The 27,924-nt window shown below is 37.6% G+C and overlaps 1 protein-coding gene across 4 annotated transcripts in view; it reads right to left on the reverse strand.

Annotated features, from left to right (window-relative positions):
* Positions 1 to 27,924, reverse strand: part of CNTN1 (contactin 1) — a 337,786-nt gene that overhangs the window by 185,557 nt on the left and 124,305 nt on the right. For all 4 annotated transcript variants that reach the window (XM_069094831.1, XM_069094830.1, XM_069094832.1 and 1 more), the window contains 4 exons: positions 25,411 to 25,552; positions 5,413 to 5,545; positions 4,001 to 4,173; positions 316 to 411 (listed from right to left, as the gene is read on the reverse strand). In XM_069094831.1, coding sequence (XP_068950932.1) covers positions 316 to 411; positions 4,001 to 4,173; positions 5,413 to 5,545; positions 25,411 to 25,471 — 463 coding nt within the window. In that variant the 5' untranslated portion in view covers positions 25,472 to 25,552. The remainder of the gene's footprint in view (positions 1 to 315; positions 412 to 4,000; positions 4,174 to 5,412; positions 5,546 to 25,410; positions 25,553 to 27,924) is intronic.

A 27,924-nucleotide genomic window follows, 5' to 3' on the forward strand; every position in this document is an offset into this window, starting at 1 on the left:
GAAATGTCTCATCTATCTCATTTGACAAATTAATTACTGAATTGCCTAAAATAACTTGAATTTTTAAAAAATAGTTTCTATATAATAGTCCTACTTAACACCAACTGTTTGAAATGAAGTTTGGTGGAGTATGTTAAAACATGGCATGGTATAATGCAAAATAATTACTGTCAAAAACCTTAACAATAAACAGTTATCAATTAATTGAGGGCTTAAACTTAAAAATAATCATAAGAACATCATGCTAGAAATAAATTAATATTGAGTATTTCTTATATAATTCCATAGCTGCTTAGAAGCATAAACTAAACGTACCTGGAAAGTGGTAAGGAGGATCACACAGAAGAACCAGGCCTATTCCCTCCTTCACTTTTACCTCCACTCGTTCCTCTGGTGGAAAAGGGTGAAGATCTAATTAGGAAAGAAAAGATAAAATGTTTACATTTGGTTTTAGATTTTTATACAGCCTCATAGTTAAATCTGATAACTCACTAGGTGACACCATGGAAACATTACATTCCTGAGAGAAAAGAAGGAAAGGGAAATGAGGCATCAACAGGTCTTGTCGGTCCAGTCCAGTCAATATACATTTATTGAGCTATGTGCCAGGCACTACACTAAGGACTGGGAATACAGAGAAAAACAAAAGAAATTCCCTGCCCTCCAGGAGCTCACAGTCTAATGTGGCTCTCTTAGCTAAATATATTCACAGAAATAATGGACTTCAGAAATATTTCTGGTGGGACTAAGATTTTAATATATCCTAAAGGTTTAGTATCTCAACCTGGTACTAATAAATGTTTTGGATTCAACTTCTGGCAGAGTTTCTCCTGTAGTACAAGGGAAGTAGAAAAGAAGGACCCGGGGAAATAGGCTAAGCAGTTAAATTTCCCAGGGTTAAGTTCAGGTTCTACAAAGGAGCAAATATTTTCATTCTCATTGGGGGGTCTTGTTAATTCCATATATTTTTCTCAATCTAGGCCTCTCTTTGGGATTTCACATGGTTTACCATGCCCTCCTTGAACTTGTTCATCCTTTGCTGCCATCCTGGCTTTCTCATCTTTCATGATTATTTTCAAGATCTAATTTTGGTCTCCTGCTTGACTCTCTGCATTCTTCTCTATCTGTTATGTCATCAACTATCATTTAAAGATGATTTTCAAATACTTGCATAGAAAATAGTTGTTGAATGAATATCTCCCATCCTGATCTCTCATCTAATTTTAGTCCTGTATCTCTAATTACTAATTTGATACTTCAACTTGGAATTCAATTCAATATGTCCAAACACAACTAATCCTCTTTTCTCCATTTAAGGAAAGGGATCCAAAACTCCATTCCCCAGAAAGCTCATTATTGAAATAATCTCACCATTCTGTAAGATCTTAACAGCTTTGGTACTCCATCTCATCACTACCTTCCCTTATTGAAAAGTAGGGCCATGAATTCCAAACCTTCATTTAAGGAGAGAGCTCAGCTCAGACTTCTCATTTCTCACGTGGCTGCACTATTTTGATACATCTCTGATTTATTTCTCCTGTGCCAGGTACCTTCTCCCACCCCTACTTTTCAGAATCTTTTTTTCTTACTCCATTAGATTATTTAAATTGAGGGCAAGTTTTTTTCATATTTGTGTCCTCAGACCTTAGAATAATGTCTAACATTTAGTAAGTACTTAATAAATGTTTGTTGATTGATTGAAATCACCCTAACATGCTGGTGCTCTGCCCAAAGAATATAAATGCTGATCACTGAAACCTTACAAAATATCTTGGGATTTGGTGGCTAGATTTTTTTTTCTCTTCCCTAACTTATTTATTCTAGCTTTTAAAAAGAAAAGCTGGGACAATTAATTTGTCCCATGTAGTTTCATTTATGATTTCCTGAAAGAGAACTCTGGAAAACTAGGCTTTGATAAGACCCACTGGAATTCAAAAGAAGCTATCAGACCAAACCTTAAACCCAAATCACTCTGGCTCTCAGTGACTAGCCAATAACAGGTACCAGTCCAAGATTCACTTGGTCATTGTTTGGGTTTTGATGGCTCAGAATAAGTGTCAATAGCAATTGTTTCTATTCTGGTAAGAAATCCTGGGGGTCTTTCCCTCCCAGGTTGTTTTTGTTTCGTTGGATTTTTTTTTTTTGAGTAGGCAAATTAAGCCATCCTTTGCCTCATTTCTTGTGGACCCTTAAATCACAGAAAGGGTGTTGCCTCAGGTAAATTGAGACCTGGAAAGACCTTAGTTTAAAAAAGGCCAAGGTTTCTCACTGAATCTGGGGTCATCTCTGGTTGTCCTGACTTATGTCTTGCCACTGGACTCATGTCCCTAGAGGAGAGAGTAAGGCTGGTGACTTTGCACATCCCTGCTTCACTGAAATCCGATTCACTTACAAGTCAAGACATTATCCTCTTGATGTCATTGGTCTTCTTTGAGAAAGAAGGACAAACAACCCACTGCTTCTAGATATGCCTCTTGAGACCCAAGCAGAACAATCTTAGAGCATTTCATACTTGAATTCAAATACCTGAAAATAACTATCATTTTTCCTAAATCTCCTTTCTACATTAAACATTTCTACTTCCTTCAAATTTATCACATTTATGCTTTTTAAAAAATTATCATCTTTTTTTGGCATAAACATTCTCCTGGTGATGTGATATGGTTGTGTGAGACTTAGAATATAACAGTGTCTGAGGAATCAAAAAAAATGCAGAAATACATTGCTAATTCAAGTAGCCTGTAACAAGGTTCCAATGAAGTCCTGTTGATGTGAATGAGCAGAGAGTCATCAATTACAGTCCTTCTGGAAAAGCAGTAAACCATTGGACACTATAATCTACCTTGATGATGATATGCCCTCTGGACACTGAATCCCTAATCCGCCATTGCACTCTAAGTAATTCTGAGTTTTATCTTCTACCCAGCCACCAAAATTTATGCCTTTCCATCTGCCCTGCAAATGAACCTTCCTTTATTTGCCGTTTCCCCTAATTAAAATGTGAACTCATTTTGAACATGGGATGTCTGATGTTTCTATTTGTATCTCCAGTGTTGAGCACAGTGTTTGGTACTTAGTAAGAGCTTAATAAACACTTTTCCTTTCCATTTCTTAAGGAATATCATTCAGGAAAAATTAAATGCAATAAGTAGACTGATCATGTAGTAAGAATGAGAGTAATTCAGTCTAAGTGCTGAACAGGTATACACAAAGTATAAAAAGGCCTAGAGGAAGGTCTATGACAATGAGGAAAGTATAGATAAGAATTACCCAGGCTAAGGCAAACCTTACTAGTTCCTATGTGTTCAATGAAGGGATCCTTCTAATTTTGAGCTCAATGAAGCACCAATATAAAGAAAAACTGTTATTTAAAGTTTCTCTATATGTGTTTCAGAAATTATATGTTCTAAAGTTTAGGAGATGACTTTAATTTTCAGGTTTATACTAGTAAATTTTTAATGACTGGTTCTCAAAAAATAAAAACCTACCCATGACACACTTTTATGTTTAATCTGCATTTATCAACATTTTCTCCACCACTTTAGAAAGTCTAGACAATCAATGACATAATAAATCAATTTATTTGTTTGCAAATAAATTTGTAGATAATATATAAATAAATTCTACAAATAATAAATAAATAAATTCTACAAAAATTGATTTGTAGAATAATCTTATTTCTATGGTACATATGCCCACACAGAAAATTTAACTATAAACTCTCATGAGCTGTTTCAAACTGGTTTCAGCACACCTCTGTAATAGAACAAAATATTCCAAAAGAGAGGAGCAAGAAATAGAAGACCTAGTCTTGTCAGCCAGAGAAATGTCATTAATAAAGGCCATGATATCAATATCAGTAGTCTTAGTAAAAGTGTTCTCATATAAGTGAACAACTATGCATGATAAAAGAAATATAGGAAAATAACGAATAAATACTGTTCATTTAAGTTTTTTACTTAACTAGCATACTGCTTTTCTATTATTAAGAGTTACTTACACCCAAAACTTAAAGTTGCTTCAGTGCTTCTAACCATTCCATAAATATTTGAAGCTAAGCAGAAATACTTTCCAGCATCTCTCAATTTGTCAGGGTTGTTGATTACCAGGTTCCCTCCAACCATGCTGTAGCGATCATTTGTCAGATCAATATCCCAGTTATTCATTCTCCATCTTTATATAAAACAGATAAATGTCACATAAGCTTGAAGAACACTAGAAACTGTTATGTTACTTTTCTAGAGGAAATAATAGGTGAGAAAGTAGAAATGCAGAGGAAATTGTACATTTAGACTTCAACTATTATAATAGTAATCATTAAAATGTTTTGGTACCAATTAAAAAATAAATCAATGGAAAGCAATAAATCAAAGGAAAATAAATCAACAAGACAGATTTGAGAAGAATAAAAAATAACTAAAGTAAATAACATCGCTGGGCATCAATTTCCTCATAGATATGTAACCCTTGTCCCAAAATCAATTGGAATAGTATTCTCTTCTTATTGGTGGAGAGGAAACCCCTGTCCTGTGTGAGATGAGAACTTCAATTCTCAGCTAGCCACTATTTGGGAACTCATCATTTGAGTACCCCTGGCTTTTAGCTTCAAAAGAGTAGGTGAAAGAGGCCCATCACACTTTGGGTTGCTGAAGGAAAATACTCTGGGAAGATATGAAAGGAGCAGGCAATCTCCATTATTCCTTATTTCAAGTTTGCTACTACAGAGATTTCAGGGTATTTCCCCTTGAGTGAGATCCAGCACACTTTCTTGGTTGAGCTGAGTTATCTTATTTCCAATGGGAGAGTTCCTTCATTCTGTATTGCCTGGTATATATTTTCCAATGTATACCTTCTCTGATTTCTGCATTTGTACAATTTGGATAAATATGCTTCTTTGCAATTCACTATGTGTGTTCTTTGTGAAACTAGTATTAAATGGGATACAGGCAAAGCCTCACATATAAAGTTTTGGGCTCCCTTGTCCCCACAAAAGATAAAGTGATCAAAAAGTTAGCTTTAACCCAACGATATCCCCCAGACTAATAATATTTAAAGGGAAAAATAAATACACTTCTATACTACCTACTCTCTCTAAGGAGAGCCAAGAGGTAGCCTCTGGCCCCAACCTCCAGCTTCTTCTCCTGGAAGGAATGAAAGCCTCCTTTGGAGAAGGTGACAGAGAGAAGAGACTAGAGATGTCTATTCTGCCTCCTTTCAAGTCACACAATGACAGGTTCCCTTTCTATATGTGGGGCTCCATATCACTACATAAAAAATTATGAGGTTATTATATTAAATGATCTCTAAGTTCCCTTACAATCCTAAATCTTCTAAATATTAGCATTGTGAAAAATTTTCAGTAACTAAGTTATGTGACACTTGTATTTAGTGGTTAAAGTGACTGCATTTTACTTGTAAACAGGAAAGGGGCTAGCTCGAGCCCGGCAGTTCAATGATACTTTTCCATCTGGTGATTCTTCTGGATAAATGGTATCAATTGGTTGTTCTTCAAAAATTGGTCCAAATCCTTTGCCATCTTCTGCAACTAAAGAAAATATAAAATTAATCAAATGAATTTTTAATAAAAGAAAATCTGCATTATACTAAAAGTAAGTTTTCTAATAATTAAAACTAACTTCCAAAGACTTGTCACAAAAGAAGAGAACATAATCATATGGAATTTTAAAGTTAGAAGAGACTTCTGATGTCATTCATTACATCCCATACATGCAAACTATCTTTTATAGCACACCAGCAGTCATCTAGCCTTTATTGTAAGATTCCCAGTGAGAGGGAAACCTCTTGAGGAAGTGTATAACACAACTGTTACACAAATGAATGTTTTCCTTCTGTTTTGCCTTAATCTACCTCTGCAATTTTTACCTATTTCTCTTAGTTATGTTCTCTGATGCAAAACAAAATAAATGTAACAAAAAGAGCCTTACAAATACTTTGTAATGGCAAGCAAGAGTATTTAGCTCCTCATTTCAGTTATTCAAATATTTAGCACCTTGTTTCAATTCAAGCGTCTTTGAGCCTTGCCTGGGATTATATCAAGTCTCTGTTAGAAACCAAACCTGTAAAACCTACAGTGGGAGGACTTGTCAAAGCCTGGAAGAGGAAGGACTTAAGAGGTGGGCAGAACAGGGAGGAACTGATGACATAAAAAGTTTGAGCAACAGCTGGGACTGAGCAGAACTGGAAGGAAGCATGACTGTGAAGCCAGCACTTTGTCTGCCTGTGTTGGTGTTACTTTGTCAGACCTGTCTGCTGATAGAGGATGCTGCTGCTATTACAGAAGCCCTGGGACCTTTCTGTTAGTTCAGAAGCCCTGAAAGAGGACATTCTTGTTGTCTGTTTATAGAAGTCCTGGAGAAGGGCTTTACTGATGTTTTCAGAGGTCCTGGGACTTTACTGATGATTTGTGTTGATTTCTCAGACCCTGTTTTTGGATCTGTGTTGGTTTCACAGGAAGAAAGTGAATTGATGATGGTGCTGGCAATGTGGATGAATGCTGTTGTGGCTCCGTTAAGTCTTGTCTTCCCGGAAAAAGAAAATGTAAAGGACTTGAGGTGGACTGGTCACTGTGAGTTTCAATATGGAATGGGAACTAGACAAGGAGCTGGACCAGGAGCTGAAAGCTGCCTACCTGTGAATTCAGGTGATGGTTGGGTGGATTGAGGCAAGAGCTGGCAGCATGGAAAAGGAACCATGGAGTTTGGGAGCCAGCCTCAAGTCAAGATGAAAGGACCTTTCCTTGGGTACTTAGTGTGATTGACAAGATTTACTGTGACCTAGGGGTGGGAGAACTTTGTACTTTGTACCCCTTAAGGATGAATGAGTCAAGGATTATTGGAAGCTACTCTCCAATCAAAAAGAAGACTTTCTGACTGACAAGATTAAGACAATGTGAGCTAGGGGTGGGAGACCTTTGTAAGGATGATTGGTCTTGGATTTTTTTAATGATTTAAAATTTTATTTTCCCCCCAAATACATGGAAAGAAAATCTTCAACTTTAATATTTTTAAAAATTTTGAGTTCCAAATTCTCTCCCTTGTTCCTCTAGCCCCTCATTGACAAGACAAGTGATTTGATATAGCTTTTACATGTGCAATCGAAAAACATATTTCCACACTAGCCATGTTGACAAAAAAAACAAGAAAAATAAAAAAATAAAGAAAAAAAAATATGCTACAACCTTTATTTAGCCTCCATCAGTTTTTTCTCTGAAGATGAATAGCATTTTTCATCATAAGTCCTTTAGAATTGTCTTGGATGGTTGTATTGCTGAGAATAGCTAAATGATTCACAGCTGATCATCATACAACATTGCTGTTAATGTGTACAATGATCTCCTGGTTCTGTTCATTTCACTTTGCATCAGTTCATGTAAGCCTTTCCAGGTTTTTCTCAGAGTATCCTGCTCATCATTTCTATAGCACAATAGTATTCCATCACAATCATAAACAATAAATTGTTCAGTCATTCCACAATTAATGGACATCCTCTCAATTTCAAATTCTTTGCCACCATTAAAAGAGCTGTTATAGTTATTTTTGAGCATATAGGTCCTTTTCCTTTTGTTTAATCTCTTTGGGATATATACCTGGTAGTGGATTTACTTAACCAAAAGCTATGAATGGTTTTATAGTCCTTTAGGCATAATTCCAAATTATTCTACAGAATGGTTGAATCAGTATACAACTTCACCAACAATGCATTAGTGTCTCAATTTTGCATCCTCCACTCCAACATTTTTACAGGTATGGGGTGGTAGTTCAGAGTTATTTAATTTTCATTTCTTTAAACAATAGTGATTAAGGAGCATTTTTTCATCTGATTATAGAAAACTTCAATTACTTTGTCTGAAAACTGCATGTTAATATTCTGTGACCATTTATCAATTGAGAAATGGCTGTTATTTTTTTAAATTTGATCAATTCTCTATATAGTTGAGAAATTAGGCTTTTATCAGAGAAATTTGCTGTAAATTTTTTTCACACTTATGATAACTATGTATTTTCTTCCATACTACTTTCCCCATTTATTCTCCTCTTTCTCCTTTAACCCTGTTCATCCCAAAAACTGTTTTGTATCTGTATTTTACCTACCCCAATCTACCCTCCCTTCTGTCACACCTCCCCCTTCTCCTATCCCTTTCCCCTTCTGCCTTCCTATCAGGTAAGACAGATTTCTAAACCCTCTTTGAGTCAATTCTAAATAACTATAACATAAAGACTAAACTTCACTTGCCCCAATCAACTACCCCATCTTACCTTCCACTGTAAAAGTTCTCTCACACCTCTTTTATGTGAAATAAGTAATCCCATTCTACCATTCCCTTTCCCCCTCTTCCAGTGCATTCTTCTTTCTTACCCCTTAATTTTGAGGGTTTTTAGATAGTCACCAATCAAATTCAACTCATACCCTCTCTCTATGTATACTCCTTCTAACTGCCCCGTAATGAGCAAGTTTTTAGAATCTTTAAGCCTCAAATTTCCTTATTGAAACCCTTTCAATTTCTCTTTCCTGTTAACCATTTTTATGCCTCTCTTGATCTTTTTATTTGAAAGTCAAAATTTATACTCAGCTTTGGTCTTTTATTAGGAATGCTCATAAAACAATTAATGTCCATTTTTCCCCCAACTCAGTTTTGCTTGGTACGTGATTCTCGGTTATAAACCTAGATCTTTTGCGTTCCTGAATATCCTATTCCAAGTCTTCTGACCCTTTAAAACTACTAAATGTTTTGTTATTCTGTTGTCATTGTTATGGCTCCATGATATTTGAATTGTTTCCTTCTGGCTATTTGCAATATTTTCTCCTTGACCTGGAAGCGCTGGAATTGGGCTATAATATTTCTGGGAGTTTTCACTTTGAGATCTTTTCTAGGAGGTGACCAGTGATTTCAATTTCTATTTTACTCCCTGGCTCTAGGATTTCAGGGAAGTCATTTCTTGGAAATGATGTCTAGGCTGTTTTTTATTGGTTTCTTATTATGGTTTACAGGTAGTCCAATAATTCTTAAATGATCTCTCCTCAATTATTATCCAGGTCAGTTGTTTTTCCAAAGAGATATTTCACATTTTATCCTATTGTTTTCATTTTTAAATTTTATTTCATTGCATCCTGATGTTTCATAAAGTCATTAGTTTCCACTTGCCTAATTTAAATTTTTAAGGAATTACTTTCTTCATTGAGGTTTTGTATTTCTTATTCATTTGGTGAGTTCTTCTTTTCTTTTTTTCCCCAATTTATTTATTTATTTTTAGTTTTCAACATGCATTTCCACAAGATTGTAAGTTACAAATTTTTCTCCCAGTCTTTCATAAACCCCCAACTCCAAAATAGCAAGCCTACTGAATACTCCTCCCAATCTGTTCTCTCTTATATCCTCTCCCATCCCCTCCTCAACTTTCAGGTAGGGCAAGAGGGATTTCTATACCCCAGTGCCTGTATATCTTATTTCCCAGTTGCATATAAAAAAAAATCTTTTTTTAACATTTGTTTTTAAAACTTTGAGTTGCAGATTCTTTCCCTTCTTCCCTCCTGACCCACCCCCACTGGGAAGATAAGCAATTCAATATAAATTGTACATGTGTAGTTATGCAAAACATTTCCATAGTAGTTATATTGTGAAAGACTAACTATATTTCCCTCCATCCTATCACACCCCCCACTTATTCTATTTTCTTCTTTAACCCTGTCCCTTTTCAAAAGTGTTTCCTTCTAACTACCTTTTCCCTCAATCTGCCCTCTCTTCTATCATCCCCCCTCTTATCCCCTTCCCCCATATTTTCCTGTAGGGTAAGATATTCAATTGAATGTGTATGTTATTTGCTCTTTAAACCAAATCTAATGAGAGTAAGTTTGACCCATTTCCTTTCACCTTCCTGCTCTTCCCCTCCATTGTAAGTTTTTTCTTCCTTCATTCATATGAGATAATTTATACTATTCTATCTCTCCCTTTCTCTTACCAATAAATTCATCTCTCACCTCTTAATTTTATTTGTTAGATATCATCCCTTCATATTCAACTCATCCTGTGCTCTCTGTCTATGTATACATGTACACACATATATGCACACATGCACATATATATTTATATATGTGTGTGTGTATATGTATATATATATGTATACACACACATATATATTCCCTTCAACTATCCTTTTACAGAGAAAAGTTGCATGAGTTAGAATTATCCTTTCTCAATGAAGGAATGTAAATAGTTCGACTTTAATAAGTTCCTTGTGGTTTCTTTTTCCTGTTTACCTTCTTATGCTTCTCTTGCTTCTTGTATTTGAAAGTCACAATTTCTCTTTGGCGCTAGTTTTTTTTGTTTGTTTTTCATCCAGAATGCTTGGAAATCTTCTATTTCATTGAATGACCATATTTTCCCCAGAAGCATTATACTCAGTTTTGTTGGGTAGGTTATTCTTGGTTTCAATCCTAGCTCCTTTGACCTGCAGACTATCATATTCCAAGCCCTGTACTCCCTTAATGTAGAAGCTGCTAGGTCTTGTGTTATCCTGATTGCATTTCAACAATACTCAAAAAGTTTCTTCCTAACTGCTTACATTATTTTCTCCTTGACCTGGGAACTCTGAAATCTGGCTGTAATAATCCTAGGAGTTGTCTTTTGGGGATCTTTTTCGAGAGGTGATGGGTGAATTCTTTCAATTTCTATTTTGCCCTCTGGATCTAGAGTATCGGGGCAATTTTGCTTGAGAATTTCTTGAAAGATGGTGTCTAGGCTCTTTTTTTGATCATGGATTTCAAGTAATCCAATAATTTTTAATTTTCTCTCCTGGACCTATTTTCCAGGTCAGTGTTTTTCCAATGAGATATTTCACATTGCCTTCTATTTTTTTTCATTTCTTTGGATGTTTTAGAGTATCTTGATTTCTCATAAAGTCATTAGCTTCCATTTGCTCCAATCTAATTTTGAAGGAATTATTCTCTTCAGTAAGGTTTTGAAATTTCTTTGCTATCTGGTAAATTTAGCTTTTTAAGGCATTCTTCTCCTCAATGGCTTTTTGGGCCACTTTTGCCATTTGAGTTAGTCTATTTTTAAGGTATAATTTTCTTCAGCATTTTTGGGGGTCTCCTTTAGCAGGCTGTTGACTCACTTTTCATGATTCTCTTGCATCATTCTCATTTCTCTTCCCAATTTTTCCTCCACTTCTCTTCGTCATTTTCAAAATCCTTCTTGAGCTCCTCCATGACCTATTCATATTCATATGGCTAGTTCATATTTTTCTTCCCCAAAAAAGGATTGTATAGTCTGATGGTACTTCCTCTGCTTGCTCATCTTCCAGCCAATTACTTGATTTTTAAGCACTTTGCCACAGTAGAACTCTGCTTCCAGAGTGGAGAGATCTTTGTCCCAAATCGCTGGTGTTTACACAGCTGCCACAGCTATTAGGAGGGTGCCCTCTCATAGCCACAAGTTCTAGAACACTGGCCACATACCCCAAGACTACCACACAAGACCGCGATCCAGATCCAAGCAGGTCAAAGAAAGAGTGATTACCCTCTGAATAGTCACTTGGTCCCCCTACAATCTGCGGTCCAGGAGCTCTGGAGGCAGCCACATGGCAGCACCTGCAGCCACCACAGCTCTGCCACTTCTCACCCTGCAGGCAGGAGCCAGACCGTGCTCTTCGTTCACCAGGTTCCAACACAGTTCCCCACTGACCTAAGTGTATTATTCTTGTGATAAGTTGCTGTAGTCTTTTTGCTAATGTTTTATTTAAAATTTTTGCATCTATATATATATATGAGGGAAATTGGTCTATAATTTTCTTTCTCCATTTTGTTTCTTCCCTATTTGGGCATCATTACAATATCTGTGTCAAAAAAAATAATTTAGTAGGCATCCTTCTTCAATAATTCTCCCAAATAGTTTGTAGAGTATTGGAATCAATTGTTCTTTAAATGTTATAGAATTCACTAATAAATCCTGGCCCTGGAGATTTTTTCCTAGGGAGTTCACTGATGACTTGTTCAATTTCTTTTTCTGAGATGGGGTTATTTAAGTAATTTACTTCCTCTTCAGTTAATCTGGGAAACTTATATTTTTGTAACTATTCATCCATTTCACTAAGATTGTAAAATTTATGTGCATACAATTTGCCAAAATAATTCCTAATTATTGTTTTAATTTCATCTTCATTGGAGGTAGATACACCTTTTTCATTTTTGATACTCATAATTTGATTTCCTTCTTTCTTTTTTATCACATTGAATAAAAATCTATCAATTTTCTTGTTTTTTTTTCATAAAACCAGCTCTTACTTTTATTTTATTTATTTATTACTTTTCTTAATTTCAATTTTATTAATATCTCCTTTGGTTTTCATTATTTCTCATTTAGTATATAATTGGGGATTTTCAATTTGTTCTTTTTCTAGCTTTTTAAATGGTATATACCCAATTAGGAGACCTAAATTTCTCTAATTTATTCATGTATGCATTCAGAGATATAAAACTTCCCCTAAAAACTGCCTTTGCTGAATCCCACAAGTTTTTCTATGTTGTCTCCTTATTGTCATTCTCTTGAGTGAAGTTACTGATTGTTTCTATACTTTCTTATTTGACCCACTCATTCTTTAGCATTAAATTATTTAGTTTCCAAATAGTTTTTAGTGTATCTTTCCATAGCCCTTTATTGCATATCATTTTTATTGCATCATGATCTGAGAATGATGCATTTAATATTTCTGCCTTTCTGCACTGAGTCGTGAGGTATTATGCCCTAGTACATGGTCAATTTGTGTACATGTACAATATACTGCTGAGAAGAAGGTATATTCCTTTTTATCCCCATTCAGTTTTCTACAGAGATCTATCATGTCTAGCCTCTCTAAAATTCTATTTGCCTCCTTGACTTCTTTCTTGTTTATTTTGAGGTTAGATTTAATTTTGGAGAGGGGAAGATTAAGGTCCCCCACTAGTATAGTTTTGCTCTGTATTTCTTCTTCTAATTCCCTTGACTTCTCCTCTAGGAAGCTAGATGCTATACTGCTTCATGAATGTATGTTATGTTATGTTAAGTTATGTTAATGATACTGCTTCATTCTCGATGGTGCTTTTTTACAGGATATAGTTTCCTTCCTTTCTCTTTTAATGAGATCTATTTTTGCTTTTGCTTTATCTGAGATAAGGATTGCTTTTTTTTTACTTTAGCTGAAGCATAACACATTCTACTACAGTCTTTTACCCTGTGCATATTCGCTTGTTTCAAATGTGTTTCTTATAGACAGCATACTGTAGGATTGTGGTTTTTAATTCATTCTGCTGTCTGCCTCCGTTTTATGGGAGAGTTCATCCCATTAACATGCACAGTTATGAGTAGTATCTGTGTCTTTCCCTCCATCCTATTCCCTCCCCCATTTATGTTTTTGTTTCTTCCTTCTCCCTTTCTCTCCTTATCAGTTTTCCTTTTGACCACCACCTCCCTCAGTATTCCCTCTCTGTGCTTCCCCCTCTTTACCTACCCTTTCCACTTACTACTATTTCCCTGCCTTCTAACACCCTCTTTTCACCACCCCCTCTTATCCTTCCTACTACCTGTAGAGTACAATGGATTTTTATACTTAAAGGAGTATGCTATTCTCTTCTTAAACCCAAACCAATGAGAGTAAATTTCAGACAGTGCTCCTCTCCCTCCCTCCTTTCCCTCTATTATAATGAGTTTTTGTGTCTTTTCACATTAGAATACTAATCTTAACTGATTATGTTGATCCCTCTTTAAACCAGAACCAAAGAGAATAAAGTTCATATGATGTTCATCTCCCTCCCTCCCTCCCCTCTATTTTACTATGTTTTTATGCCTCTTCATGTGGCATAGTTTACCTTTTTCCATCTCATCTTTTCCTTTTCTCCCATTACAGTCCCTTTGAACCACTTAACAGGGCTTTTTTTTATCATCAGATTAGTTCATTTATACCCACATCCTCTATCTATGCATATCCCTTCTAAATGTCGCAATAATCATATAAATTTCAATACTCACAGGTATCTGCTTCTTATATAAGGATGTAAACAGTTTGCTTTTCTTGAATCCAAGGTTATGTGTGTATGTGTTCATGTGTGTGCATGTGTGTGTGCATGTGTTTGTGTGTGTTTTCCTTGTTTACCTTTTTATGTCTTTCCTGAGTCATGTAATTGGAGATCATATTTTCCATTGAGCTCTGGCTTTTTCATCAAGAAAATCCGAAAGTTCCTTATTTCATTAAATGACCATCTCCTTGCCTGAAAGATTATGCTCAGTTTTGCCAGTTGATCCTTGGTTGCAGTCCTAGCTCTTTTGCCTTACAAAATATCAAATTCCAATCCCTCCAATCTTTTAAGGTAGAAGCTGCTAGGTCTTGTGTAATCCTGCCTGTAGTTCCACAATATCTGAATTGTTTATTTTTGGCTGCTTACATTATTTTCTCCTTGACCTTGTAATTCTGGAACTTAGCAATTATATTTCTTGGAGTTTTGTATTTGGGATCTCTTTCAGGAGGAGTTTGGTGAATTCTTTCAATAACTATTTTACCCTCTGATTCTAGGACCTTAGGACAGTTTTCTTTGACAATCTCTTGGAGGATGTTGTCCAGGCTACTTTTTTGATCAAGACTTTCCAGTAGACCAATAATTCTTAGGTTATCTCTCCTGGATCTGTTCTCCAGGTCAGTTGTTTTTCCAGTGAGATATTTTACACTGTCTTCCATTTTTCAATCTTTATGTTTTGTTTGACTGACTCTCGATGCATCATAGAGTCTTTAGTTTCAATTTTACTAGTTCTAATTTTTATTGAATTATTTTCCTCAGTTTTTGAAGCTTCTTTTCCATATATTCAGTTTTCATTTTTAGGGAGATATTTTCTCCAATGAGATTGTGGACCTCCCATCTCAGTTCACCAGTTTTACTTTTTAAGGATTTGTTTTCTTCAGTGATTTTTTTTCCAATTTTGTCACTGTAGATTTAAATTTATCTTCTACCTCTATAATTTGGCTTTTAAAATCCTTCTTGAGCTCCTCCAAGAATGCTTTTGGAGCTTGAAACCTGTTCAGATTTCCTCCTGTGGTCTCAGATGTGAGCATAGAGTCCATGTTGTCCTCTCTATTTGGTTGTCCTTGCTCACTATAATAAGAACAGGTTGTTTTTCTTGCTTTTGATTTCTCACCTTCCTTCTTACCCATTGTGATTGCCTCTTTCCTGACTACACTTCTCAGGCTGGGAACTAAGGGCCTGGTTGTTGGCTTTGTGTGCTGTATCCGCTGGGTGTCTAGAGTGAGGCTAAGGCCAGGACTCCCAGTGTTACCCTTGAGTTACCCTGTGGCTCACAGAATAACCTGTGGGGGGGAGGGGTGGTCTGGCCACTTCAGGTTTCCACCTCTGTGCCTCTGGGCTACAGCTCAGGCAGGCTCAGCAGCTGGCAGCCAGCAGCACTAGTGTCTGAAGATTCCCCTGGTGGTGCTAAGGCACACCTGGGTTTGTGTTGTTGGCCCTTATTGTCTCTACCTCCCTGGGTTTTGGGAGCTCCTGCTGGTCAGCTGAGGTGGGGCTTGTTGGGACACCTCCCCCCCTTCACTTCAGTCTCTGTACTACTTCAGTTACACCTTTCCTCAATGTCTCCCAAGCCTGAGGCTGTTTCCACTATTTCAGGATTTTACTCTGGGTGAGACATTTATGTCTAGGTTTTCTGGGTCAGGGAGAGGGAATCAGAACAGCTAGGGTTTGCTCTGCCATCTTGACTCCTGGAAGATCAGGTAGGTGTTTTGTGTGGGGGTTTTTTTTTGGGGGGGGGGGGTTTTTTTTTGTTTTTTTTTCTTTTTTGGGAGGGGGGGGGGAGGGCAATTGGGATGAAGTGACTTGCCCAAGGCCACAAGGCTAGTAAGTGTTAAGTGTCTGAGGCGCATTTGAACTCAGGTCCTCCTGACTTCAGGGCCAGTGCTCTACTCACTGCACCACCTAGCCACCCCAAGGTAGGTGTTTTTTAAACATCCAGGCGATGGGCTAGTAGCCCCAGAAGAAGCTGCTGTTGCTGCTGCAGGTCCTGTGCTTTCTCTTACCAGGTCTGAACAATCCTCAGTCCTTCAGTGAGACAGCTGCAAATAGTCCTTGGGGTGGGTGAGTTCACTTGCTGGAACTCCTTCTCAGTCAGCTGTAGTCTGCTCTCTGGTACATGCTGGTGCAGCCCCTGCATGCTCTGCACTCCCTCTGCCCAGACCTATGTGGGCACTTTCCTGGGCAGGGAATCTGCCACACTCCATCTCCCAATGGATTCTGTCACTCTAAAATTCATTCAGATTCATTTTTTAAAATTTAGTGATGGAATTCATGGAGTTGCTTAGAATAGCTCCTGCTTCCATTCCTCCATCTTGGCTCTGCCCCCTCTCAAGGGGTTCTTTTGTTCAGTGATATCTTTGTGCCTCTTTTTTCATTTGGTTAATTCTCCTTCTCAAGGCATCTTCTCATTGGATTTTTGTGCTTTCTTTTATCATTTAGCATATTCTGCTTTTTTAAGGTGGTACTTTCTTCAGTATTTTTTGTGCCTCCTTTACCAAGCTATTGACTCTTTTTTCATGATTCTCTTATACCACTCTCATTTCTCTTCCCAGTTTTTCTCCTACCTCTCTTACTTAATTTATAAAATCCTTTCTGAGTTATTCCATGGCCTGAGACAAATTTACATTTTTCTCGGGGGCTTTTTCTAGGAGTTTTGACTTTGTTGTCTTCTCCAAGCATATATTTTGATTTTCCTTGCTCACCATAGCAAGTTTCTAGTCAGAATTTTTTTCTGTTCTTTTATACTCTGTTTCTTGACTTTTAACTCTGTGTTTAAGTGTTACTCTGCTTTCAGGTGTCTCTTTCCCATGCTTCAAGGGTTTTGTTCAGCTATTTTCAGAACTAGTTCTGGGGGTCTTGTAAGCTTTAAATTGGTCCAAGGTGGAATGATCTAAACAAAAGTGTGTTTAGTACTATGCTGGCATGTGCTCTGTTCTGAGGGACCACAATCATTTTTTTTCAAAAGCATCCCTTTCTGCCCTGGAACTGTGTGACCAGAGTCCCTGCTCCCCTGCTGCAGCAAGCACCGGTATACCAGTGCTCTTCTTGCTCTGGGACTGTCACCAAGAACTGCAACTCAGATTGACTATGGACAATGCAACAAAGTCCTGCAAAGGAACCCTTGTAATCTCTCTCTGACCAGTTGTCTGACCCCGTTACGGTCTGTGGGCTGAAAACTCCAGAAGCTCCCAAGGCCTGCTTTGCTGGGCCCCATCTGTGCTGGCACAGGCTGCACTGTACTGTGCTCCACTCTTAACCTGGTGTGTTTGACCTTTCCTGCTGACCTTCTAAGTTGTCTTAGGCTTGAAAAATATTTCACCCTGTCCTTTTGTGGATTCTGTCACTCCAGATTTGGTCTGAGCCAATTTTTAAAGGTATCTAAAGGGGATTTTAGGGGAACTCAGGAGAATCCCTATATTTTCTCCACCATCTTAGCTCTTCCCCAAAAGTTTTGCTTGATTTTTTTTAACTAAAGTCACAAATATGGAATAAAATGAGCATTTATATACACCATAAAACAGAAAAAGAGGATTGCATATGAAACAGTTTCTATTATGTATATCTTGAGTTTCTTTTTGAGTAATTAAAAATTTTAATATCCCAGCTCTTTTTTGAATAGGTTCAGTTTGTAGAAACCCTAACCTCTATTTAGTGGGATCAGTCTCTACATCCTTGTATACATTGATATATTAAATCCTTACTCATAAATCATGGAAACAATGTTTCTTTTTGGCTGAAATATATCCACCACCATCCCCCAAAAAAAAGGAAAGGAAGAAAAGAAGTACTCATAATATAAACTGGGAAGAACAAAAAGCTAGAATTTTCATGAAAAGAATCATAGCATATATCAACTGAACAATTTACACAGGTTTCAGAAATTTAACTTGAAACAATGAATACAATTGTCTGAGAGGCTAATATTCAAGCCTAACTGGTTCATAATACTGTTAATAAGACTGTTAATTAGCCATTTTTACATTTCACCTTTCCCTTGAATGGTCTAAATATACTAGATCAATAATTTCCTCCACAGTGGCTATTTTCTCTGATGTAACTGGTTCCCCTGCTACAAGTCATTACCACTTAAGTAAGCACTACAATCTTACACTACTATTCTGGAAAGAGATCACTAATTTACAACTGAAGATGTTTTGAATTTTGAAAACTCAAAAGGAAAGGAAACACAAAAGAGGAGTGGTTCTATCTCAGGCACAAGTGTGTCAAAGAAGGACATATACTCACAACTACTTGGGACCATGTAAGAGATAAGGCAGCTACCCTTCCTCCACCTGATTCTCTGGACACAGTTACGAAAAGTAAGGAAGAGTAGTAATGGGGAGGAGTGGGCCACTCCTTTTCTATGTCCACTGAGTTCAGGGTCAAAATTCTTTATCAATGGGGGGTGGAGTCAAGATGGCAGAGTAGAAACAGGACTTCCACTGGGCTCCTGCTTCCACCTCCCCCAATTCATGTAAAAGGGGACTCTGAACAAACTTTGGAGCTACAGAACTCACAAAATGATACAGAGAAGCTAACCTCCTGCTGAGGACAGTCCAGCAGACCGGCAGGAATCGGCCAGCACAGCTCTCTGGAAGCCGAATCCTGCCCCATGGGAGCTGGAGGTTTTAGCCCCAGAGTGGGCTGGACCAGCAGCTGGCTGGAGGGAATTCAGATCACCAGAGTCTGTGGCAGTTTCCAGAATTATCATGCTAAGGACAAAGAGAGAAGTCAGTGCAGTGTGGACTTTGGGACCCAGTAGTTGGGAGTGCATGGGCTTTTGCCCCCAGGGCAAGAAGCTGCTGAGGAGCCGCAGCTGTGCAGCCATCCCCACGTGGCAGCTTCAGCTCCTGGCCTGCAGACTGTAGGGGGACCAAGCAACCAGTCTGAGGGGTAATCACTCTTGCTTTAACCTGCTTGAATCTGGATTGTGGTCTAGGGTGGAGGTCTTGGGGCATGTGATCAACTTGCCAGAGAGTGTGGAGGCTTCAGAGAGGACACCCATCTAATACCTTCAGCAGCTGAGAAAACCCCAGCGTTTGGTACAAAGCTCCCCTCTCTGGTAGCAGAGTCTTACTGTGGCAAAAAGCCCAAAGGTCAAGTAATTGAGTGGCAAAATGAGCAGGCAAAGAAAAAAAAACAAGCAAAGCAATCGAACATTAGACTCCTATTTTGGGCACAAAAAGGAGCAAAGCATGGAACAGGAGGAAGACAGTGAAGTCAGAACACCTGCACCAAAAGATTCTAAGAAAAATACGGGCTGGTTACAGGTCATAGAGGACCTTAAGAAGCAGATAAGAGAAGTGGAGGAAAAATTGGGAAGAGAAATGAGAATGATGCAAGAAAATTATGAAATGAGTGTCAACAGACTGACTGAGGAAAATAATACCTTAAAAAATAGACTAACTCAAATGGCAAAAGAGGCTCAAAAAGGCAATGAGGAGAAGAATGCCTTAAAAAGCTAAATTTGCCAGACGGAAAAAGAATCTCAAAAGCACACTGAGGAGAATCATTCCTTCAGAATTAGATTAGAACAAATGGAAGCTAATGACTTTATGAGAAATCAAGATGCTGTTAAACAGATCCAAACAAATGAAAGAATAGAAGGCAATGTGAAATATCTCATGGGAAAAACCACTGACCTGGAAAATAGATCCAGGAGAGATAATTTAAAAATTCTTGGACAACCTGAAAGCCATGATCAAAGAAAGAACCTAGAAATCATCCTCCAAGAAATTCTCAAGGAAAACTGCCCCGATGTTTTGGAACCAGAGGGCAAAGTAGAGGTTAAAACAATCCAGCGATCACCTGCTAAAAAAGATCCCAAAAAGAAAACTCCTAGGAATATTATAGCCAGGTTCAGAAATTCCAGGAAGAAACAATTTGAATATTGTGGAAACACAATCAGGATAGCATAGGATCTGGCAGCTTCTACACTGAGGGATCGAAGGGCTTGTAATATGATATTCCGGAAGTCAAAGGAGCTGGGATTAAAACCAAGAATCACCTACCCAGCAAAACTGAGTATCATGTTTCAGGGGGAAATGTGGTCAGGACTTTCAAGTATTCTTGATGAAAAAACCAGAGTTAAGAAGCATGAGAAGGTAAACAGGAAAAAGAAATCATAAGGAACTTATCAAAGTTGAACTATTTACATTCCTACATGGAAACACAATAATTGTAACTGATGAAACTTTTCTCAGTATGAAAATAGTTGAAGGGAATAGAAACATATATATATGTGTGTGTGTGTGTGTGTGTGTGTCTATATAGGAGGGTATATAGGCATATGAATACATATGTGAATGTGTATATATGTTTACAGGTATACATAGATAGAGGGCACAGGACCAATTTCATAGGAAGAGATGATACTTAAAAGGTGAAATTAAGAGGTGAGAGAGGAATATAATGAGGGTAGATGGGGAGAAATGGAATGGGGTAAACTATCTCATACATAAGAAGCAAGGGAAAAGTGTTACAATGGAGGGGAAGAACAGGAAGGCAAAAGGGAATGGGTCAACCTTATTCTCATTGAATTTGGCTCAGGGAAGGAATGACATACACACTAAGTAGAATATCTCACCCTACAGGAGAGTAGAGGGGAAGGGGATGAGAGGCAGGATGATGGAAGGGAGGGCAGGCTGAGGGGGAGGGAAGTTGGAAGCATCCACTTTTGAAAAGGGATAGGATCAAAGTAGAGAATAGAATAAGTGGGAGGTGGGCTAGGAGACAGGGAAATATAGTCAGTCTTTTACAATATATCTACTATGGCAATGTTTTGCATAGGTACACATGTACAAACTATACTGAATTGTTTATATTCCCAGTAAGGGTGGGTGACAAGGGAGGAAGGGAATGAAACTGGAATTCAAAGTTTTAAAATCAAATGTTTTTTAAAAATTACATAGGTGTGTGTTTGTGTATACTATTATTAATGCTATTTTACATGTAATGGGAAAATAAGATATACAGGCACTGGGGTATAGAGATCCACCATGCCCTACTGGAAAATCAAAGAGGATATGGGAGAGAGCAGATTGGAGGAAGGGATATCCTGTGGGACCTCTATTTTGGGGCAGTGGGTAGGGGGAAAAAGGGGAGAAATTTTGTGACTCAAAATCTGGTGGAAATGAATGATGTAAACCAGAAGTCAATAAAGCATTTGGAAAAGGAAAAAAATTCTTTATCATTTCCTATTGCAAGTCCCAAAGTCATCAGTTATTTTGGCTCAGGAGTCAATTTGGGAATACCTCATCATGACAAGTTCAAACTCCAAAGGGATGGTCAGAAATTGTTCTCCTTAGCCAATACAAGACAATAAGAAGAAACATGTACATATATTCTGTACAATCCAGATGTGCCACTTGTACAACCTACAACCTTCTCTCTCAGGAAAAAAAAAACAGAAAAAAATATAAAAAAGAGCAAATACAATCTCTCTTACATAGAATCCTTCAAATACTTAAAGATAACTATTCTGCTCCTTAGGAAAGTCCTCTTCTCCAAGCTAAATGTCCCTAATTCCTTCAACTGACATTCATATGACATAATATCAAGGCCCCTCACCTTCCTGGTCACCCTCTTCAGGATAACTTAAAACTAATCAATGTCTTTTTCTAGAACTGTACACAATAGTATAGATGTAATTTTACCATAAAAGAGCATAAAATATATTACAACTCATCATAATCATAAGAGTTAGCATTTATATAGCACCTATTATATACCAGGCATTGTGGTAGATGCACAGATATTGTTGTTATTTGTTATGTACAGTTCTTCACGACTCCATTTGGAGTTTTCTTGGCAAAAATACTGAAATGGTTTACAGATGAAAAATTGAGGCAAACAAGGTTAAGTGACTTGCCCAGGGTCACACAACTAATAAGAGTCTGATGTTGGATTTGAACTCAGGAAGATGAATCTTCCCGAATACTGGTCTAACACTCTATCTACTGTGCTACCTATCTGTCCTATGGTTAAGCTAAGCCAATATAATTAAAATGAAAATATTACCTAAATTAATATATAGATTTAAGGACAAATGACTTAAATAAATAGCTGATGAAACTTTCAAAGGAGAGTACTTTACAGAACTAGACAAAATGGTGAAAAAATTATGTTGGAAAAACAAAAGCTTTAGAATTTCAAGGAAAATAATGAAAATAAGAAGAAACTAAGGGAAAAATAGCACTTCTAAATTTCAAATTCTATTATAAAGCAGCAATCACTACAGTTATTTGGTACTGGTTAAAAATAATAAAATTGGTGACAGCTAGGTGGCACAGTGAATAGAGCACTGGCCCTGGAGTCAGGAAGACCTGTGTTCAGATCCAGCCTCAGACACTTAACACACTTAACACACATCATTTAACCCCAATTGCCCTCCAAAAAAAAGCAAATAATAATAATAATAAAATTTCTACTTCATTTTCTTTCAAGTCAAAATAGATAAAAATAAAAACAATCAAATTCAATTACATACAATTTGATAACATAAACTGTCTATGAAAGAAAAACCAATTGATAATTAATAGAAATTTTTTTTTTGCTTGTTGTAGGGGGAAGTCAGGGCAATTGGGTTAAGTGACTTGCCGAAGGTCACACAACTAGTAAGCATAAAGTGTCTAAAGCCAGATTTGAACTCAGGTCCTCAACTCCAGGACTGGTGGTCTATTCACTGTGCCACTTAGCCACTCCAGGTTAATGGAAATTTTGAAAACAATTTGACAGAAATTAGATTACATCAGTATCTTATGTCATATACCAAAATAATTTAAAATCTATATATGATTTACATATGAAAGGAGATTCCATTAAAAATATAAGATAATCAGATCAGATACCTTTCAAAACTATGACTTGGGCAAGAGCTCTTAATCCAAAAAAGGGCTTAGAGTTGATTACAAAAGACAAATCATTTTATTACAATAAATTGAACAACATTTAAACAAAATCAATTCAGATAAAGACATTTAATGGAAAATATTTATATCAAAAGGCTAAGATTTATAGGGAAATAACATAAATATCTAGGATGGAGCCAAAATGGCAGAGTTAAATTGAGCATTTCTGCTAAGTTCTCCTATCCTGTCCCAATAAACAACTTTTAAAAAATCAAAACCAATTTGAGTGGAAGAGAAAACAAAACAAAAATAAAGGTCACATTCACTTTTTTCCCTAGCTGAGGACAGTGCAAGAGGTCTGCAGACACGATGATGGATACTCTCAATGAGTGAAAGTGGCACCAGCTATGAAGCTTCAAGGTAGCGGCAGTGGTAGAACCAGAAGGAATCGTTGCCTAAAGATCGTAAACGCACTAAATATATAGTCAGAAAGATATTACAGGGGACTCCATGCTAACAAAGGGCACCGAACCAGGAACCATCTAGAAGTTCCTTCATCACATTACCTATTTTCAGAATACAGTTCCAGGGCAGAGAAGAGAAGATATACTTTACAGTAATGATGAACAGAGAGCCTACCTAGTTAAAGACCAGAGTTAGACCAGGAGGACAGTGAAAATAACTTTCCCCAGATTATATCACGTTGGAAGCACTAAAAACCTATATGCTTCCAGATATAGCCGCAAGCTCAGGTTAGTCATCGATCCTATAGGTGAACAGAGCCTAACACTAACATTTAATACAAAGCCAAGAAATTGTTGGGGAAAATGAGCAAATAACTACAAAAAAGGAACAAGATCATAAAAAGCTTCTATGGTGACAGAGAAGTTCAAGATACAAACACAGAAGAAGAAAATCAATTGAAAATATCTGCAAGTGGAGTGGCCAGGTGGCTCAGCGACTAAGAGCACCGACTCCAGTGTCGGGATGACCTGGGGATCAAATCCGGCCTCAGATACTTAGCACCACACCCAGAAATAACTGACTGTGTAACCTTGAGCAAGTTACTTAACCCCAATTGCTTAAAAAAAACAGTGGAGAAAAAAAAAACAGTTAAAGAAATGAGAGCAATACATGAAAAGAGAATGACCAGTATGGTAAAAGAAGTAAAAAAAAAACCTCCATTAAGAAAATAACTTTTTTAAAAAATTAGAATTAATGAAGTCAAAGCTAATGACTCCACAAGAAATCAAGAAACAATAAAACATAGTCAAAAAAATATAAAAGAATATGTGAAATGTCTCGTGAGAAAAGCAGCTGACCTGGAAAATAAATCAGGGACAGATAATTTAAGAATTACTACACCACTCAAAAGTCATGACCAAAAAAAGGAGCCTAGACATAAAATTTCAAAAAATTATCAAGGAAAATTGCCCTGATATTCTAGAGCCAAAAGAATTCACCAATCATCTCTTGAAAGAGATTCCAAAATGAAAACTCTCAGGAATTTTATATCCAATCTCCAATGCTCCCAGATCATAGAAAAATATCACAAGCAGACAGAAAGAAACCATTCAAGCATCATAGAGTGACAGTCAAGATCACATAAGATATAGCAGTTACCACTTTAAAGGAGTGATGGGTTGAGAATATGATATTCTGGAAGGCAAAAGAGCTTGGATTATAACCAAGATACTTAATGAAATAGAGGATTTTTAAGTATTCCTAACAAAAGTACCAGAGATTAACAGAAAATCTAACTTTCAAATACAAGATTCAAGAGAAGCATAAACCATGTTAACCATGAAACCATGTTAACCAGTTAACAATGAAAGAGTAATGAATAAGGTAAAACTGTTTACATTCCCATATAAGAAGATGATACATGTAATTCCTAAGAACTTTATCATTATTAGGGAAGTTGGAAGAATTTTACATAGATAGAGGGTGTAGGAATAAGTCAATTATGTTGGGATGATGAAAAAAATTGATGGGAGAGAAAGATGGATACACTAGGAGAAAGGGGAAGGGAAAAGAAGAATAGAGAAAATTATCTCATAAAAAGGCACACAAGGAAGAACTTTTACAGTGGAGCGGGACTTACAGGGAGTAGGACAACATTTTTTTTTTTGCTTTTTGGAGAGCAATTGGGGTTAAGTAACTTGCCCAAGGTTACAGGGCTAGTATTGTGTGTGGGTGTTAAGTGTCTGAGGCCGGAACCGAACTTGGGTCCTCCTGACTCTGGGGCCGGAGATTTACTCACTGTACCACCTAGCTGCCCCAAGTAGGACAACATTTGAACCTCACTCTCATCTAAATTAGTTCAGAGGGAAATATATATGCATATGTATATATATATATATATACACGTATTAAATTGGGTATAGAACTGTATTTTATTAAACAGAGAAGTAGGAAGACAAGGGAATGAGTAAGGGAGAGGAGTTACTAAAAAGTGAAAATAATTTATGCAAATTATGCCAGGAGACTATCTTACCTGCCAGACAGGATATGAAGCACATTGTAATTAGGTAACTGATCAAAAACCACATCTTCATCTTGTATGCAACAGTGCTGCAATTCAGCTCCGAAAGAGCTTCATTAAATTTTTTCACGTGTAGTCAGGAAATACTAACCACCTGCATGAGGAAAAAAGAAAAACATGAAAACATAGGGTTAAGAGGCATTCATGTGTGCTGGTAACCTGTAGTAATTAAGGGGAGGGGAGGGAAGACATCTGGACCAGTCTACCAATTCACTACTGAGTAGTTCAGGTAAGGCCAAGGCTGCCTTTAAACCCACTCAGCTTTATCTTCATCTCCTCCCCTTCCTCTCTCATCCTCACCTATACCTACCCTCACCCCCACCCCCACAACCTCCAACCAGTCTATGGCTTGACAAAATTGAAGTTCAGGCAAGAGTATCCATACCCTAAAGATGCCCCTTTCCCAAGCCCAGCCAGACCTGTGTTGAGCACTACACTGGGATGGCTGAAGATAGAGATAAGTGTGATTCCTCAATTGATAGAAATAAGTGTGTGGGATACTGTAGAGACCCACGGCCAGTGGGGCTCTGACCCCGATGCCTGAATAAGCCCTCTCAGCATAAGACCCTGCTAAACAGGCCCAGATCGGGGCCCCATTCCCCAAGAAGGCTCACAGGCATGGGCTTCACATCCCCGTGACAAGCATGGTATGCGTCCCCAGCTTAGATACAAGGATGCTAGCAGTGTTCTAAGGGGAAACTAGCATAATGTAGCAATGTAGTATTAGCCAGAAGCCTTGGGACCACTCCATCCTGTTCTAGGGAGATTTAGGGAGGTTTGGAACATACTGCCCAGTACTCATACCCTGATAACAAGTACACGGCCGTCATGTATGAGGCAAATGGGAACTAGGACAATGGTATAATCCCAAAGGTAGTGGCTTATAATGACTATGCAATTTTACACTACATATACTGGACTTTTCCACCATCCTGGAGCCCCATCTTGTTTATGATTGTCAACCTCTGAGTAAGTAATCTTTTTATCTATCTTTTCACCTAATTTTTCCTTCTCAGCTCTGCTGCTGGCCGGCAAGGTTCTTCTCTACCACTATCTCAGACTCTGCCACAGAAGGGCAGGGGTCCCTGTGTGGGCTTGGCTCCCCACAGGATACAAGACCTTTACCCAAATAAAAGAAAACCAGAGGTTTCTCAAGGCAAAAACAGAAGCTCTTTATTTCCCTAGTCAAGTCTCTCAAGAGGTGGGCATCACCTACCCCAGAGCAAGCTGGTATAGGGAGGCCCTGCATAGAGATCAAGCAGACAGTTATATACCCCTGTTTATAACAAACAATTCTAAGAAAACCCACAAAACCCCTCTCCAATATCTGGACCTCCATTCCCATTGGTGGGATGTATGGCCTCACATTCTAATTACCCATAGCAAACACATTATTTCAGCTATTTTCCTTATTGAGCAAAGGCAGGTGGTTAAAAGAGCATCTAGGAGGGAGAAGGGGGGGGAGGTACCACCTGATTTCTCTGAAATCAGGTGATTTACAGGAAAACAAAACTCAGGCCTAGAGGGGTTAGGACCTAGCTCAATTCTGGTGACTGTTGCTCCCATTTTATGAGAATACTTTCACCCATTTCACTCATAAGTCCTTCAGAGTTGTGATGGGTAAACAGGAGGGGACTTGAGGGTAGAAAGATATCCAGATGAGTGTGGGTAAAAAATGAAATGATTGTCTCTCCAAATTATGGTCATCCAGATATCACTTAACAAATGCTATTTTTATCTTTGATCTGTGATCAGAAAATTATAAAAACAAAATGGCAGTAATGTTTCCTCCCTAGTTCCCTCTTCTTGATTTTCATACAAAAAGGCATTTAGAGTCTCTCTTTAAGAATGCACATGAGTCTGTAAAGAACTTTCCCCATATATTCCAATTTAGTTGAAATAGTGGTCATTCCGTGTAGCATTTTTCAAAGTAAGTACTGGCCTTGTGGCCACTTCAGATGACCCATGTGTTCTGACGTGCAAACTTTACATAGAATACTAAGCCTGCACCTCTGGTAAACCATTCTCAGCTTCTCAGCATTTTGGGATAAAAAAAAGGCTGGCTTTTCCCTTGTTCCTTTTCCATCCCTCCCCATTTCCATGGATGGAGAAGGTAGGGGTGGGTGGAAGTTATATAAAAGCTCCATAGAGAGGATTAGCCATAGTACCAAAAACTTCCCACTCACTAGACTTTAAAAAGAGTGACTCTGATTCACTTTTCCTTCTCCTCCAGAATGTATGACAAGCAACTTTCTTTTTATGAGACTTTTTGCAAGTGGTTAGAAAAGGAAAGAAGAGCTTTCCCACCACTCTGACAAAAAAAAATGGAGACTGCATATATGTGTGAGAGATGAAAAAGTTCAGAGTCTGAGTCCGAGATCAGAAAAGGTCTTCATTCTTTCTCATGAGAAAGGGCACTGCCCCTGTCGCTCAAACAGCATCTGCCAGGGAGTGCCAAATGGGGAA

Source organism: Petaurus breviceps, unplaced genomic scaffold (assembly GCF_028583685.1).
Source record: "Petaurus breviceps papuanus isolate PSGF00001 unplaced genomic scaffold, PetGlider_PUasm1.0 221, whole genome shotgun sequence".
Classification (NCBI taxonomy): domain Eukaryota; kingdom Metazoa; phylum Chordata; class Mammalia; order Diprotodontia; family Petauridae; genus Petaurus; species Petaurus breviceps.